At 32.4% G+C, this 17,241-nt stretch overlaps 2 protein-coding genes across 2 annotated transcripts; one reads left to right on the top strand and one right to left on the bottom strand.

The window, feature by feature from the left end:
- Positions 1-3,829: 3,829 nt before the first annotated feature.
- LOC100808242 (GATA transcription factor 7) lies at positions 3,830-5,420 on the top strand. The gene is made up of 3 exons (XM_003522812.5): positions 3,830-3,989; positions 4,143-4,444; positions 4,545-5,420. The coding sequence occupies exons 2-3, from the start codon at positions 4,145-4,147 to the stop codon at positions 5,160-5,162; spliced, it is 918 nt and encodes a 305-aa protein (XP_003522860.1). The 5' UTR covers positions 3,830-3,989; positions 4,143-4,144; the 3' UTR covers positions 5,163-5,420.
- A 6,240-nt stretch (positions 5,421-11,660) lies between these two features.
- Positions 11,661-13,981, bottom strand: LOC100800441 (uncharacterized). The gene is made up of 4 exons (XM_041015104.1): positions 13,829-13,981; positions 13,620-13,751; positions 13,468-13,527; positions 11,661-11,738 (listed from the first exon to the last, which is right to left on the bottom strand). The coding sequence occupies exons 1-4, from the start codon at positions 13,979-13,981 to the stop codon at positions 11,688-11,690; spliced, it is 396 nt and encodes a 131-aa protein (XP_040871038.1). The 3' UTR covers positions 11,661-11,687.
- Positions 13,982-17,241: the final 3,260 nt, after the last annotated feature.

Raw genomic sequence — 17,241 nt, 5'->3', positions numbered from 1 at the left:
GACTCACCATTAGGAGGGTCTACTTCAGTTTAGTAGTGTGCCTAAGTTGTTATTATAAATTTTTTATATCTGAGTTTGATTCCTATGATATAAAAAAAAAGTGATTCACTTGCTGGCTTATTAGATGTACTATGTTTTTGTTTGGTCTACGTGACTACATCAAGTCCAGTTAGCTTGGGAGCTAATGAATTGGTTCACAAACTCAATGATAAAAATATTGAAAATTGAAAGAAAAAAAAAACTGAAAGTATGAAAAAATATTAAAAATTGATAAAACTGAAATATAAATTTTCTTATCAAAAATTGATAAAACTGTAATATAAATTTTCTCATTAAAAATTGATAAAACTTTAATATAAATTTTCTTATTAAAAATTGAAATGTCTAATGTAATATTAACAAAAATATAAAAAAAATATACATGAAATAATAAAATAGTAAAATCAGAAAGAAAACTCCATCCACATCTAACATCACTCAAAACATTAAATAAGGCATAGAAAGCTAAACATCTCTAATTTTTTAAATCAAATTATAAATATTCAAATACAAAGAAATAGGTCATACACATTAATGAAACACAAGTATTAAATATTCAGGTATAGTAGTAAATAATCCTCATGATACATTAGATAGTATTGTTGAGTAAATAAAATCATTAAACTATAAAATAATAAATAATTTTTCAAAAAGAGATAATTGGTCTGCAGATTGACCCATTAACCAGAAAACAGCAAACTAAACCCATTTAAATCACGGAATTAAACGAACTGAACCTAATAAATCTGCATTTAAATAGACCAACATTTTAACTAATCTTAATATGCTTAGACTTAAAAATAAACGGACTGTGCACACGTCCAAATCTATATACCCAGCCACATACATAAATTTATATTATATACAATGTGAATTTGCTATCTTTAAATTTTTGCCCAGACTTTATAATTTTTCTGGTTCCGCCACTGCCACTGGTTATTGTCATTTATAATCTTGAGTCTTTAAAAATAGGTTTAGTATTTTTAATATAAATGTATTTTTTACTATATGTTTTTAACTATTTTAGAAAATATATAAATATTTTGTTTAAATTTTAATGTTTGATTTTGGTCCCCAGCCATTAAATCTTGGATTCATCCCTGTCTTTTCCTGTATAAAAAGGTTCAATTCTTTAGAAGGAGGACAAGACAAAGCATTAAAAGCAGTATAAAGAAGTCATTGATGGAAAAATTTCAACACAAAAACTCAATAACAAGGCAATAAGCAACGAAAAATATTTCTCCAAAGCAAAATTTTTACAAGGAACATCAATAAAAATAGAGCAAAAATGAACAAGAGACACACAAATTTTAACGTAGGAATCTCTTATAGGTAACACTGAGATTTGGTTGCATTATCGGGCTGTGTAGAGATATCTTATATGATGCTCCTCCAGTCTATTTACTCCATTTTATTAGAAGACAAACAAATCTAGTGACTTATGCTTTGGCGAGGACTTATAGAGATTAAGCTAGTCCCCGTAATTTCCATGATCCTCCTATTTGTATTGCTTAACAAGTTTTATTTGAAATAATACGAGTTTTTGCCTTTAAAAAAACATTTACATTGTTAATACATTTATAACTAATAATAAAGGCAGTTTGGTTCTTTTTTTTACTATGTTACACACTCGTTTTTTATTTATTTATTTAGCCTACCGTAAGATATGACCTTCGTACTCTTCTCCTTTTTCTTTCAATATATTCAAAAAGATGAACACTATTTATTTGTTCTTTTAAAGCGATTTCTTTGCTTTTTGTGTACATTAGTTATTTATAACAATAAAAGCTGTGTGCAATAAAAAATGTAAGCACGGTTTGGGGAGGAGTTTTTTATTGTTTTATTATTGAATTTGATTAAAGAATAAATTATCTACTTCATCTTACTACTTCCAGATTCGAGTCCTGAACAACTCACTAGAATTAATACTTCCAGATTCGAGTCTGAACAACTCACTAGAATTAATACATCGAAGTTCTATATATATAACTATAGTGATCCATAGAAAATCCACTTTTTTAATCAATGAAATGAGGTAAAAAAAAAGAAATTCGGATAAATATTAGGTTTTACAATACATTCTAATTAGTTTGATTGTTTAATAAATAATATTTTAATAGATTTTAATATTTTTTTAATAGTTTTTAATTTTTTATATTTTCTTTCCTTTTTATTTTTAATATATTTATCAAATTTCCTGATTATCTTTTTTTAAATAAATTATAATTTTATTATTTTTTTGTCATTTTACATTTTTTTATTATTTCAAAAGTTGACATGGAAGTTTCTAGAATTTTTTAGACCTTTGTAAAATTTTATATTTGAAAATTATTAATTAAAATTTAATAATTAAGCAATTTAAATATCTCATTCAATAGGAATTCATTTAACCAATATCTTTGCAATATAGTTTATCTCAAGTTAATTTTTAAAAAATTATTTTCTTTCAAAAATGGCAATAATTACCAGTATTATTAATAATATTTTGTAAACATTACATGCAAGTAAAATGAATTAATTTTTTAAAATATAATTTAATATTTCTAATAAAACATTAATTGATTTTTTATACTACTTCTTTGATTATATTTGTTTCACCAAATAATTTAAGACTACTAATATCAAATTAATGTTTACTAAAATTTTAAAGGTTAATATAATATTTCTTTTAATTCATTCTCTTTTAAAATTATCCATCAACTATTATAAATTAAGAGTTTGGAGGAGACTTAAGATAATGTTCATATCAGTCTTATCATAATCACAACTCTACAATTAATTTTATTGAATATTTTTAATTTAATGAATTAATCTTTTAATTTTTAACTAATTTTATCAAACATAATCTAAATCGATAAAAGAACAACAACAAAATTAATATAGATGTTAATGTATAACACAAAATACTACTGTATTACAATATATCAAATTTAATATTTTATGAAAAAAATACAGATACGATTATGCTATCTTTCAACTAGCTATTATTAAATTAAACTAATGTATTTAAATTAAACTCTAATAACATTTTCCTTAATTGGAATGAAAACAATATTTTATTTTTCTTTGGGATGACAGCTAAGAGTCCACAAATCATAAAACAAAGGCCCTAGGGATGGATGGTTGAAGACAGGAAGTAATGGCTCCAAATGTAAAGTTGAGGCCACGAATCTAAGCGCCTCATACTATTAAAAGTCAATAACCATCGGAACGTTCACGCGCAACGTGTCTTCACTTCGCCAATCACAAAGGAAGAATAAATTATCCAAAAATCAACCACGTCAGAGGCGAGATCAACGCGGAGAAGCAATTATTTCCCTCTTACAAACCAAATTTTAAATTTTGCAAAAACCAAACGTATTCTATTATGGGCGGTTTCCTGTGTTAAATACTTCGTTTGGCTGTTGACTCTGTTTTTTGAAAACTGCTAGCGCCAAACTTCGCTGTAGTAACACACACTCATAATCTCAACCTATAACGGAAAACCCAACCACGGTGGTTGTGGCCTGCGATTGTAACAGTCAAAACCGGCGTGTGATTTTAACGTTTTTGTTTTTATATGCTTGCATTGGACCAGGCCAGTTTTGTTTTTTTTAAATTCTAGGTTCGGTCAAAAATAAGAATCATCGACGGAAGAACTTTTGAATTTACGGAGCCATCAACGAACGATCAATTCAATTAATTTTTTTTAAAAAAAAAAAAAAAGAAGAGAGAGACTACTACTAATAATAGTCAAGCCCCACCACGTGACCAAATATCACACGCTCTCAATTCTAATTTCTAATAGTATTTATATTTAAATTGAAAAAGGATACAGGAACAGAGAGAACGGAAATACGAGAGATAAAGTTAAAGAAATTAAATAGCACCAATTTCGCCCACGAAACCCTCTCTCTTGTCTCGTCGCTTCAAACTCCTCTGCGGTTTCCCCTTCTTGTTCTTCTTCACAGGTAACTCAAATCAATTAACAAATAACCTAAAAAAATTTATACCATGAAATTTAATTAAACTTTAATGTTCCTTTTGCTTTGCCTTGACATTAGAACTCAACTGAATTTTATCGAACGTTTTAACTGAAAATAGTGGGTTGAATTTGTGCGTAGAAATGGAGGTAGCAGTGGCCAAAGCGTTGAAACCGAGTTTAAGGAGAGAGTTCATCGTTCAGCAAATGCTCTGCGAGGATATTTTCAGCCTGAACGCCAACACCGTCGCCGCCGGCGAAGATTTCTCCGTCGACGACCTATTTGACTTCTCTAACGGCTCTCTTCACAACGAACAACAACAAGAATACGACGAAGGGAAACAAAGTTTATCGGCTTCAGAGGACCGCGGAGAAGACGATTGCAACTCCAATTCCACCGGCGTTTCCTATGATTCACTTTTCTCCACCGAATTAGCCGTTCCGGTAACTCTCTCTCTCTCTCTCTCTCTCTCTCTCTCTCTCTCTCGGTTTGCTCCTGTTTTCAAACCCTAATTTTGTTTTCTAATGATTGAAATTTGTGTAGGCCGGTGATTTGGAGGACCTAGAATGGGTTTCACACTTTGTGGACGATTCACTCCCGGAGCTGTCACTTCTATACCCGGTTCGTTCGGAGGAAGCAAACCGGTTTGTTGAACCGGAACCCTCAGCGAAGAAAACGCCTTGTTTTCCGTGGGAAATGAAAATAACGACCAAGGCGAGAACCGTACGGAATAGGAAGCCCAGCAACAGTCGCATGTGGTCGTTGGGTAGCCCGTTGCTCTCGCTGCCGTCTTCGCCGTCTTCGCCGTCGTCGTGTTCTTCTTCGGTGAGGGAGCCGCCGGCTAAGAAGCAGAAGAAGCAAGCCCAGGCCCAGCCCGTTGGGGCCCAGATTCAGCGGCGGTGCAGTCACTGCCATGTGCAGAAGACGCCGCAGTGGAGGACCGGCCCACTGGGCGCGAAGACCCTCTGCAACGCGTGCGGGGTTCGGTACAAGTCGGGTCGGTTATTTTCGGAGTATAGACCGGCGTGTAGCCCCACCTTCTGCAGCGATATTCACTCCAATAGTCACCGTAAAGTGTTAGAGATTCGGAAGAGGAAAGAGGTGGCTCAACCGGATACCGGCTTGGCCCAGGCCCAGACTCAAATGGTTCCCACCTGCTGATATCTTACTTAGATTAGGGAAAATTTGCAGTTTAGGTTTAGGGTATACAAACCCGGTTTGAACCGGTTCGGTTTTTGTATGATATTTAGTGGGTTTTTTAGTTTTAGTTAGTGCTAGGCAGTAGTCACCAGTCAGGTAACCAACCATAATATTAGGAATTAGTAGTAATTAGGCATTGATTGTTTGTAAGGTTGTATCGTATCCCATTTTCCTAGCGTTGTTGATTTTATTTAATGTAATACAAATAGTTTAAGTTAACTGGAGGAAGAGCGGTTTAATTATGAAGATTATTTAAAGTTTGGGCATATTTTATTTTATTTTACTTGGCTCTTTGTCAATAATATTGTTGGGTTGAAAACTGAAATTGAATCGTTCAACTTAGTTCAGCGGACCGGTCAGAGGGAATGGCATGGCACTCATTTGAGACCACTGAAGGTGTGGATTGGTTGATCTTTTTCGTCGTCTTTTTGTTGGAGTGATAAATGGATTTGTTTCGTTGACAAGAAGTGGGTCAAATAGGGTCGTGACTTGAAACATGCGTTCCCCTTTTGGATGTGCTAGTGCAGTGGGCAATTGTTTTTTAAGTGCTATAGGGAGTGTCTGTTTATTGCATGTGGGTGAAGGTAGTAGTTGGTGGTGGGGCAAGAAATTATTTGAAGGATAGGATAAACTAGTGTCGATGGTAGCAACATTCAATGAATAACATGCATCGGATGGATGATTGTTGGTACTGAATCTTTGGACTTTGGAAGTGGAAACCACCCGAATTAAAAAAAGCTAGGTCCATTCTATTTGGGCATCACATCACACCACTTTGGGGGGATTACTCTGTGTTATAGTGCTTACTTACTAATGTAAAATCTAAGAAAAAAGTTATAAGAGGAATTGAGCTAGAGCCTAGATAAAAATACCTTTAGTTTGTAGTGCATTTAATTTTCATTATTTATTTTATTTATAAATATAAAAATATTTATTTTATTTTTCATTATTTATTTTAACAATTTATTAAAATATAAAATAAAAACTGGCATTTTATAACTATTAATAAAGATATATCAATTTGAAGTTATTTTTATTAGAATAATGGTTGGAGCCCTACTCTAGGTTTTTTAGGTATGAATGAGTATTATATTAGAAAGAATTAGTTGACTTCAGTTTATTTTTTTTTATCTATTTATCAAGGTTTTAGAAAATAGTTTATTACTGTAATTTTGGTTGTAACCTCAAAATTTTGGAATTTTTACAATTTCAAAGTAACCTTAATTACTGTCACATTAATTATATTTCTATTTAATTTCCTATAATATCAAGAATTGTGACCGCAATTGCAACCATAATTAAAAACTGTTTTCTATTGTTATAGATTCTTGAGTAACAAATTCTTGAATAACAAACAAAAAGAAAGATCCATATAATAGAATTAGTGAGGTAAGGACTCACCTTTATGATTAATGTAGTTCCATTTATCAACTTAATCGCGAGTTGACCTTCATGATTTTAAATATTATCAGTCAAGTGAATATAGTTATTTAGACAAATAAATAAAAAATACATATTTTTGTTTTATTTTTTTAGGATACATTCTTGGTCATTGCTTGGGTGGATCATTTGGTAGATGGTCTAATATGAATCATTAAGGGTGGCCTTTAGATTGATATGATGTTCATGGTGTTATGTTGTATTCTTTGAACAATAGTATTGTGTATTTCCTTCTCCCCCACAACCACCCCTTCATTTTTTAATCTTTTTCATTCCTCCCAAAATCAAAATACTTTAATAAACATTTTCCATTTTAGTCATTCTCATCACCACTGTGGTTAATAATCATGGTTTCATGACCACCATCACTACCACTTATGACATCTTTTATGACAAGCACGTTTTTCATCATCGACTTTCTCACTGAGAACAAAACCTTTGGGGAGATAGAAAGAGAAGAATAGTGTGCACCATCGATTGTGTGCCTCGTCAGTGTCACACGCTTACATGGCAACAACGTTGTAGACCATAAAATCAAATCTTGGTTTCATAATGGGAGCATAACCGTAAGAGGGTGATCTCAAAGGTTCAACGATAATGGCGTCGTTCTTGAAGGTTCAACAACCATGGCATACAGTGGCACAGCAGTACCTCTGGTAACTGTGCACCTCCTGTCTTTGAATGGAAGAGAAATCCACGGTGGATCAAGTGTCTCTTGCGGCGGAGAAAAGACTAAAAACATCGCCGTTGGTGACAATGGAAGCAAAAAAAGTGAGGGAACTTGGTGTGGATGTCACGGGGGAGAAGATGTATTGAAAACATGATAGGTTCAATGCAACTGTAAGAACTTCAAAATACTATGTGTTCTTGTCACAAATGAACTAGATACATGTCCTTCTACCAAAGGGTCTTTTACTGCGCCGAAGGGTATTCTATTTGTAGTTCCTTAGAGAAGTTCTTGGATGCGTAAGTATTTAGCAGAACGAAGGGAGAATACCTACAAAAGACACTTCAATACTCAAGTGAGGGATCGACTCAAAGCTATTAATGATATATAGTGAGTATGTAATAATGAATTAGTCCTCTTACATGGGAGATTCACCTCTTTTTTATATTAACCTGGTTGGGTCTAGGGTCTATGGGTCTCTCACATCTTGATTACTAGTTGTTTAATATTCCTCCTAATCATGCTTTGATACTTCTAATAAAGTGATTATCCTTAAGTGTGTTTAGTGGTGACAATCACGGTTGAATGGTATTTGTTGCTCACACATGTTGAAGGTCGAGACGTACTATTCGACATATGCGAATACGTGACTAAATAGTGTGTTTAGCTTGACCGGATATTTTATCCGGTATACTATGCTTACAGATTAAGGAATGAAGAAAAAACATAAACATAATTATAGGATGGTGGCAAAATGATGAGGAATGAGAAGAAAGAGGGAATAATGAAAAGAAAAAGAAGAAATATTACAATGTGAAAAAATGTATGATAATACCATATAACTTGAATGGTTACAAAGAATGGTGCATAATGCACCACATACTTAGTGGTTCATTTTAGAATTGGCCTATATATAACATCCCAATTTTAACAAATTAACTAATATTAAAATTGAGCTTGAGCATACGTCATGCGTCCATGAGATCATGTGGAAGCCTGAATAGCAAGTAGTTTGCTACATAACCTTCGCTCATAGAAAAGCCTAAAATTTTGGTGAGGCTGAAATGGTTTGTGGCGTGCATCATTGATTTACATATACTAGCTGATATAAAATTTTGGTGGATAAAGACCAAGTCTAACTTTGATTAACTCCAATCACTGAAATGACTAAACCTTTTATTTCCTTAGTTACAAAGGAATAACTATTTTTTTTCTGTAGGAAAAAAGAATAACAAGTCTTCCTCCTATAAATCTCGTCATTTTATGGAATCAAATATCGAGATTTTTGCTGGAGTTTTTGGAACTTCGAAATTGAAACACTCAAATATTTGCTCAATATTTGGACAATTCTATGCTTGCTTACAAGAGACCCAACATGAAGACTTGGTTAGAACCTGGAATTGAACAGGGGCTTCGATTTGACTATTTTATTTTGATTTTTAAGTTTTAACATAGCGTACACGGCATGGCAACTTGCCAGTTGCCAACTACATACCCAGTATACTGTGACCAATTTTTTTTCATCATTTACATTTGCTTCCAAAAACCAATGGGTATTATCGTTAAAAAAAAATGACCAATGGGTACTAATTGGGTAGAACACGGATTGGAAATGAGTTTTATCAAATTTTGTTCAAGTTGATTTAATTTGATAAAAATTGGTTCAATTCAAAACTTCACTCAAAGTTTAATATAAACTATTTTTTTTTACTTAAAATTCATTTGATTTACATATGCAAATAATTCAATTAATCTCGCTAGCTCCAATTGCGCGAACTAGTCAAAATAATTTGCATGTAGGACCTTCGCACCTAATAGTAGTTTCTAGACACACACACACATATATATATATATATATAAAGTTTAAATACTGCGATTTAAAATACTACTAATGTTACAATTAATAATGTCATAAGGTTATTAATAGTTACACGTGATTAACTATGCGTATGAATATATTTTACTTTATCTCGCAAGTAGTTAAATATAAATGAATGTATGTAGTTAATAATATTATGAAATTATTGAAATATTTAATGGCGATTAACTTTACTTCACAATTGATTAATAATGCGAGAAAGTTATTGAAATGCCTAATTAATGATTAATTGTGCATTAAAAGTGGTGAATATTAACCACGTATCGATAATTGTACTATTACTATAAAATAATGTCCATTTACTTTTTATCACTTGTGAAATAAACTTAACTATATTTACACAATAGTTATAAGTCGCGTATCTAAGTAGAGGACGGGTGGACAATTCCTGAATATTGAAAATATCTTGAAAAAGATGAAATTTTGCATTTATGATATTGAAATATGATTGCACCTTATTAACTACGTAAATGATGGAGTCTTACCAAACTAATAAAAGTAGTTCTAACTCAAGTTGGTCAATTAATTAACGACTGTAAAGAACTCACTATGTGATTTGCTTCTAGCGATAAATCTACAATTTTGGTTCTTTCAGAAAGCTAGGAATTTTCTGATGTTACAATTTCTAGGAGGGTTGGTGATCACATCACATGAACGATTAACACAGTCCCTGACCCCGAAAGAAGCTTGCTCTTGGAAATTATAGGAATGCAATAGCTAAAATAAAAGCAGAAAAGGAGAGCCACATGCAGAAACAAAAGGAGGTAAATGAACATGAAGACAAATGTTTAAAGCGGGAAGAAAGAAACCACTTCTTTTCCTGTATAAAAAGGTTCATTTTTTAGAAGTTGGCCAAAACAAAGCAATGAAAGCAGCATTAAAGAAGCCAGTTATTCTAATCTTTTCTTCAATAGGAAAAGAAAATTTTTATTTTTTATTTTTATAGCCAACCATGAGGCAAATGCTAAAAAATCTTTCCAATTGTTTGGCCTATCATTTGAAGAAGTAGCAGACTGTGTCAAAAGTCGAGTCCAATTTCTGGTGCTTCTATCAGTAGAACTGTCAAAACGTGCCAGCCTAGTTCACGTGGGTTGACCCGTAACGGGTTGAGCTAAAAGTGGGCTAGCCCAGCTCGGTCCACTTTTGTGTGGACTAACAAAATGCCAGCCCGGCCCAGCCCATCACGGATTGGTGGGTTATGCGGGCTGACCCACTTTTCTGCCTTTTTTTTTTTGTAAAAAAAAAATAAAATTATTTCAAACAACTTAAAATAAAATCTAATATAAAAACCAAACTAAATCAAATTTAAACATTCAATATTAAAGTGATTGAAGTCTTCAAAATAAACATTCAACATTAAGATAATTGAAATTTAAATATCATAAAAAATAAACTTCTACAGTAATGAAATTAAACATTAGAGTCATGGACTGTGAAATCCAAAATAACTTCCTCTTCTTTTTCAACATCACCATTAATTTCATCTACAAAGACAAAAAATAAATAAATAATATCATTAATAAGTCAAATAAATAAAACAACACACATTATTGTTATGATTATTTTAAGAACAATTATTGTTATGTTTTTACCCATTACTTCATATTGATTATGTGAGTGAGAAATTATATAAATGTGAAATTTACTCACATTATTGTTATAATTATTTCAAGAACAATTATTATGATTATATGCTATAAAACTATACTCATATCTTTGATGAAATTTACACACATTATTTTATATCAGTTTTACTCAAATCAACAAATGAATGTTGAGAAATGGTAGCAATATATTTTTCTTAACAAAATTGAAAAAGAAAAAAAAATCAAACGAATTTAAAATTTGACTTAAATATCTTTTTATTCCTTTAAATTTGAATAATTATTTTTTTAGTCTTTCAAAAAATAATTTATTTTATTAGTCTCCTAATTTTTGAAAAATTGTTTTTAATCTCTTTCATTATTTATATTAATGATGTTATAATTTGTGATGATTTATCATCGTTAATTTTTTTTAAAATGATATATTACTAATTAAAACACTCAAAATATATAAAATATTGTGACAATTTTACATATATTTTTTTTAAACTAGAAAAATATATGTAGAAAAAGGTCATCAAACCATTATGAATCAAATATTTTTATGATTTAAAATTGTCAAAAAATATTTTAAAAAAATAAAACAAATTTTAATAGTTAAAAATGATTATAAATTATGAAAAACATGAACATATCAAATAAAAAAGAAAATTAATTTTTTAAAAATTTAAGAGATTAAGAAAAATAAAATATTTTTTTAAAAAATAATTATCTAAATTTAAATGACTAAAAACACATCTAACTTAAAAAGTATTAAACACGGACATTATTCTTGGTATTATTAGAGACATCAAATTTGAGGAAGTAGAAATTAAATTTGTTTTGTTGGGAGAAAGATTCGTGTTTAATACTTACTTCATGGTGCATACCTCAATTGACTTCTTATCTTCTCTATGTCACACTAGGAAGCTTTTCAGTCTCGCATAACAACCAAAAAAATGATGCTCCTGCATCACCAATCAATGAAAAGGATAACTTGTATGAATTGGAGCAATAATGATTTTAAGTTTTAACAATTACAATGTCTAATCTTTGCAAAAATAGCACAAAACAACACTATGCCTAGTTTTCTGATATTTCCCAATGGAATAAGTTATGGTCACGTATAGACTATTGAGCACCATAATACGCAAATGAATTTAAATAAATCAATGCCTAATCCTAACTCCAGATCTTACTGACAAAGGTCTAATATTCAGTTCAAAATTTGAAACCACTGTCCCTCGGGCCAACACCAACCCGCTCCTCTACTTTCCTTTTCCTACTGCATCTAGCACCTTGTTTTGGAAGAAAGTAACAACATAGCATGTGCCATCTAAATACTAAAATGTAGACCCCTCCCCCTTAACTGGATTCATATAATGAATGAGATTATCAAAGTGATATTGATTCACCCATTGCTTACTTGTATGCACGAACCCCTCCTGCCCCAAACACAGAACCAAAGTAAAGAGAGATCTCATAGCAACATGATGTAACACAGCACAGTCTAAAGTTTAAAACAGTTGCTTAATGCACAGAAGAGCAAAATTTTTACACTGTCCTTAACTAGGTTGTTGTTGTGATAGGGATAGCTTTCAAGTTAGCAATGATTTTAAGGCCTTGGTTTAGTCAGTTCTGGTACTCAGGGCTGGTTCTCTTATTACTATCTGTATTGGGTTAAGGTACCCCTTGTACTTCTTTTTTATAATTATATAATCTTTTTGACTGATAAAAAAACTGCCTTAACTAAACTGTTAATATTTCCTTCATTCTTCGGTTAGTACAACTGAAAATAGTAACTACAACCAAGTTCAAAGAAAAGTCAAACTAAAGAACAAGATAACTTGTCTTCTGTGCAGAGGAGAGCGTTATTTCATTGACAAAAAAACAACAGTGGTTAGGATGGAAGTGATTCGATTGCAAACTGACTACAAGACTATCTAAACAAAGCTGGAGTTTACTGTCCGATCCCATTATTAAAACAAGTCATTTGTAGAACTTCAAGAGAAAACACAGAAGAAAAAAAAATGCAGACTAAACACGAAGATAGGAAAATAAAAAAGTTTCTTATTATCATATGCCTAATATAGTGATGAAAAGGTTTCTCAAGTACCCTTGACTATATAGTTTCTTTAGTTGACATATTTAACAAAAGAATAAATGAGTCCATGCAAACATAATGCAGCAAATGCCTTAGTGGATATCTATGCAATTTTCAATGTTAAGACAATGATACACCATGCATTATGGCCAAGGCATTTCCTTCTCAAAATTCTATAAATTGACAGTACAACTTCATATCAAACACAAGAATTCTTTATCAATCTTCCTCTCCACAGATTATTGAGATTTTGTTATCATCAAATGACGTGACATCTTTTAAGAGGCACGTCCACGTGTCATGCCACGTCATCCTTTAGTGTCACGTTGGATAGTCCACGTGGCACTAAAATTGACCTCATTAACAGCATTACTTTAAAATTTAACGGAAGGACTATTTTGCAACACTTTTGAAAAGATAGGGATTATTTTGAATTTAATATTAAGTTAGGGACTAATATGCAAAATGGGTACAATCTCAGGGATTAAATTGCCTATTCACTCGCACATAATATGTCAAACGTCCACATCCCATCCTTGATCCTAAACCTTTTCTTTAATATGCAATAAAAAAGGAACTCCTCTAAAAAATACCTCAGAACTTTGCACTTTAGATTTGAAGTTGGACAGGTTCGATTCTTGGAGCAAATCTAACTGTGAAACTCCAAAAGAAAACATATATAAATCAATTACTGCTCCAAATTCGCAATGCTGGTGAAAAAAAGAAGAAAAAGAAAACCCCTCACCTTTTGCTTTTCTGATTTTGGAACAAGAGACTGAGTTACATTTTCCAGGCTATCATTTAGAACTTCGGTAATGGCAGAAGTTATTGCTTTGGCCTGTTTGGACGGAACTCCTTTTGCCTCTAAGCCCCTTACCTAGGACAATTAAATTATCTGAAAATTCAAACCACAAGTGCAGCAATTTATGAAACAAAAACAAAAAGATAATTTACCAGCCCAAGGGTATCGACGAGGAAGACGCGCTTTACATTGCCGGCCTGCGATAGGTGTCTCGTAAAAGGGAGTAAAGAAACGAGGTCGCAGTGCTTGACGAGGGATTGACGATGATTGGAACACAGATGAAAAGCACGTTTGCAAAACGTCATTCAAGTAATGGAACGGAGAAGAAGACTGTTAGGTGACGTGGGTCGTTTTAAGTTTCTTTCCTTATATATAATTTCTCCTCTGCATTTTTTTATATTTAACATTTGGTATCAAGAACAAGTTATTTTTGAGTGTAAAAAGGGAAGTGTGAGAGTGTAAACACGGAAAGGTCAAGTCAAAGGGAAATACTGGAAAACGAGGCAGAGAGTCTGAAAAAATCATTCTGATTCCTATTTAGCAGCAACAATAAAGGACAATGACCACAAACAATTTCGTGCAACCTGCTATTCCTCGATTTGATGGTCATTATGACCACTAGAGCGTGCTGATGAAAAACTTCTTAAGATCCAAGAAGTATTGGCAAGTTGTATCAGATGGGATTCCTGTACCGGAGGCCAGCATGGCAATGACAGATGCACAAAAAAACTAAAATAGAAGCGTTGCGTTTAAAGGATCTCAAGGCAAAGAATTATCTTTTCCAAGCAATTGATCGCCCAATCTTGGAAACTATACTTTGCAAGGATACATCTAAGGACATTTGGAATTTTATGAAGAAGAAATACCAAGGTTCTGCACGAGCAAAGAGGCAGCAGTTTCAAACACTTTTCAGCAATCCAAATTGCTTCCAACCAAGTATTCCATGAGAGAACTAAGCACATTGAATTGGATTGTCACATTGTTAGGGAGAAATGTTTGAGTGGTCTTCCGAAATTGTTACCAGTCCGGTCCTCTATGCAGCTAGTCGATGCATTTACCAAAGCCTTGCAGCCAGCTTCATTCAAATTCATGATTTCCAAGCTGGGAATGATGAACATTTATTCCCAGCTTGAGGGGGGCTCTTAATCAAGGGAAGCAAGCTAACAGAAAACTACCTTTCCCGCCAAATTCATTTTGAACTCTAACAGATTTGTAACAAACTTTGTAACAGCTTTTGTGTTAGTTTCTGCATCTATTCTCAATCTGTATATAAGTTCCTTTTGCTTAATGAATAAGACGAAGCTTGTTTTGATCATCTTGCTCAATTTCTTTGCTTTCTTGTTCATAAGCTTTTCCTCTTATATTCTCTAGCAATAGCCTCTGTTTTTCTTTATCTCGATAGCTACTGCACCTAATGTGCAGATCTGTGCGTGGTGACTCTCTAGTTCAAGCTTGATTTGTGACAACGTTTGGAGTTTGAAACACTACGAATGAAGTCAAGAGAATCAGTCATAGACTATTTTCCACGAACAATGGTTATCTGGTTTGTTTCATTTGCACGTTGAGCACTTAGGAGTTAGTGGCTAGTGCAATGCTCAATTCCTTTTATAAATAGAGCAGTTTGTCATTGAGTAATGTATTCCCGCAGGAAGCAATAAAAGCCTTCTTCTTTCCTTATATATAATTTCTCCTCTGCATTTTTTTATTTAACAAAGACTGCCGTCTGCAAAGGCAGCAAGCAGGGATTAAACGAATGCCTTCTTCTTCTCCAAGACAAGATTGCTTGCCCAAAACGCGAATATATATATATATATACGCGTGCATTTAATATTATCACTGAAACATAAAAAAATAAATATATTTCAAATTATCACTAAATAAAAATAGAATTAATTGTTTCAAATTATCTCCAAAGGAACATTTATTAAAATTTATTTATTATTATAATTTTTATCTCTCCTATTTGGTCCCATATCTTATTTTTTTGGTTTATTTTGATAATTTTTTTTAAATGGATCAAAATAGTTCTTTTGTCTGTTAGAAGCCAAATTCATTAACGAGATTCAAATATTGACAACTAAAAATTGACACAAAATGAAAAATAAAAAAAGCCTCAAATTATTCTAGCTCATTTTCTATTTTTAAAACGGTTAATCTCCCATCAAAGGTCAAAACTTCTAGCATTGAATCCCTTGCCATCAACATTCTCTCCTTTCAGCATCAAAATCGTGTGTAGTCCCCTCCACGTTATGCATGACAACAAGATTACATCCTTTTACTCCTCCTTCCACACTCTCATTTTGTCGCATCTATAACTCCTACCACAATTGCAACACCTACAACCTTCCCTCCTTCACCGCCAACTACGTCCTTTGTTGTGGCCTTTCTTTGCTCATTTTCTCTCTTTCCTACTACCATCGCCATCATCCCTTTTTCCCCTTTCTTCACCAACAACAAAAATACAAGCACAAGTAGATAACCTTAAACATAATGCACCCAAAAACCTATAAAAAGAAAATTTAAATCATGTACACATGAAAAAGCAATGATCACTGACATGGTGGAGGACAAGATTCCCTCCTCACTCTATGGTCAATGCTTGTTGTCATCGTTGCGAATAACTTTTCTAGCCTCCAGATCTTTAACCTTGAAGAAGGACTCATTAGGGAAACCTTGGACTGAGAAAACATCACCAAATCCACCAATCCATGGTGTCATTCAGTTGAACTCAAATATTATTTATGACTTACATGTGCAGCTGTGGGATTTTCAATAAAAAAAGGGATTAGGGTTATGAAGGATGAAACTCAATTATTAGAGTGTGTTCTAAGGACTTTTTCTCATTTTTTTTTGTTTTGTGACAACATTTAGCTATTGATATTTGAATATCATTAACCACATTAATTTCAAACGGACAAAAGAATAATTTTAAACTACTATCGCCATCATCCTTTTTTCCTCTTTCTTCACCAATAACAAAAATACAAGCGCAAGTAGATAACCTTAAACATAATGCACCCAGAAACCTACAAAAAAAAAAAATTAAATCGTGTACACATGAAAAAACAACGATCACATACATGGTGGAGGACAAGATTCCCTCCTTACTCTCTCGTCGATGCTTGCTGTCATCGTTGCGAATAACTTTTCTAGCCTCCAGATCTTTAACCTTGAAGAAGGACTCATTAGGGAAACCTTGGGCTGAGAAAACATCACCAAATCCACCAATTTATGGTGTCGTTCACTCAAATTCGATTATTATTTATGACTTACATGTGCAGTTGTGAAATTTTCAATGAAAAAAAGGGATTAGGATTATGAAGGATGACACTCCTTTATTAGGAGTGTGTTGGAAGGACTTTTTCTCATTTTTTTTATTTTGTGGCAACATTTAGCTATTGATATTTGAATATCATTAATCGCATTAATTTCAAACAGACAAAAGAATCATTTTAAACTCTTTTAAGTAGAGAAGAACCAAAATGATTTTATATAAGATAAAAGATGAAAATGAAAAAAAAAAAAAGATACAACATTAGGCCATTAAGGAAAAGAAAAATGGACG

This window comes from Glycine max, chromosome 4, assembly GCF_000004515.6.
Source record: "Glycine max cultivar Williams 82 chromosome 4, Glycine_max_v4.0, whole genome shotgun sequence".
Classification (NCBI taxonomy): Eukaryota; Viridiplantae; Streptophyta; class Magnoliopsida; order Fabales; family Fabaceae; genus Glycine; species Glycine max.
Note: the sequence above shows the minus strand (reverse complement) of the source record. Positions and strands in the feature narration are given on the sequence as shown.

Excerpts from the sequence above, each read along its gene's own strand:
- LOC100808242 (XM_003522812.5), top strand. The coding sequence starts at position 4,145 with ATGGAGGTAGCAGTGGCCAAAGCGTTGAAACCGAGTTTAAGGAGAGAG. Across the intron at positions 4,445-4,544 it reads CCACCGAATTAGCCGTTCCG|GCCGGTGATTTGGAGGACCT; the intron begins GTAACTCTCTCT and ends AAATTTGTGTAG.
- LOC100800441 (XM_041015104.1), bottom strand. The coding sequence starts at position 13,981 with ATGACGTTTTGCAAACGTGCTTTTCATCTGTGTTCCAATCATCGTCAA. Across the intron at positions 13,752-13,828 it reads TCGTCGATACCCTTGGGCTG|GTAAGGGGCTTAGAGGCAAA; the intron begins GTAAATTATCTT and ends TAATTGTCCTAG. Across the intron at positions 13,528-13,619 it reads CAAAATCAGAAAAGCAAAAG|TTAGATTTGCTCCAAGAATC; the intron begins GTGAGGGGTTTT and ends GGAGTTTCACAG.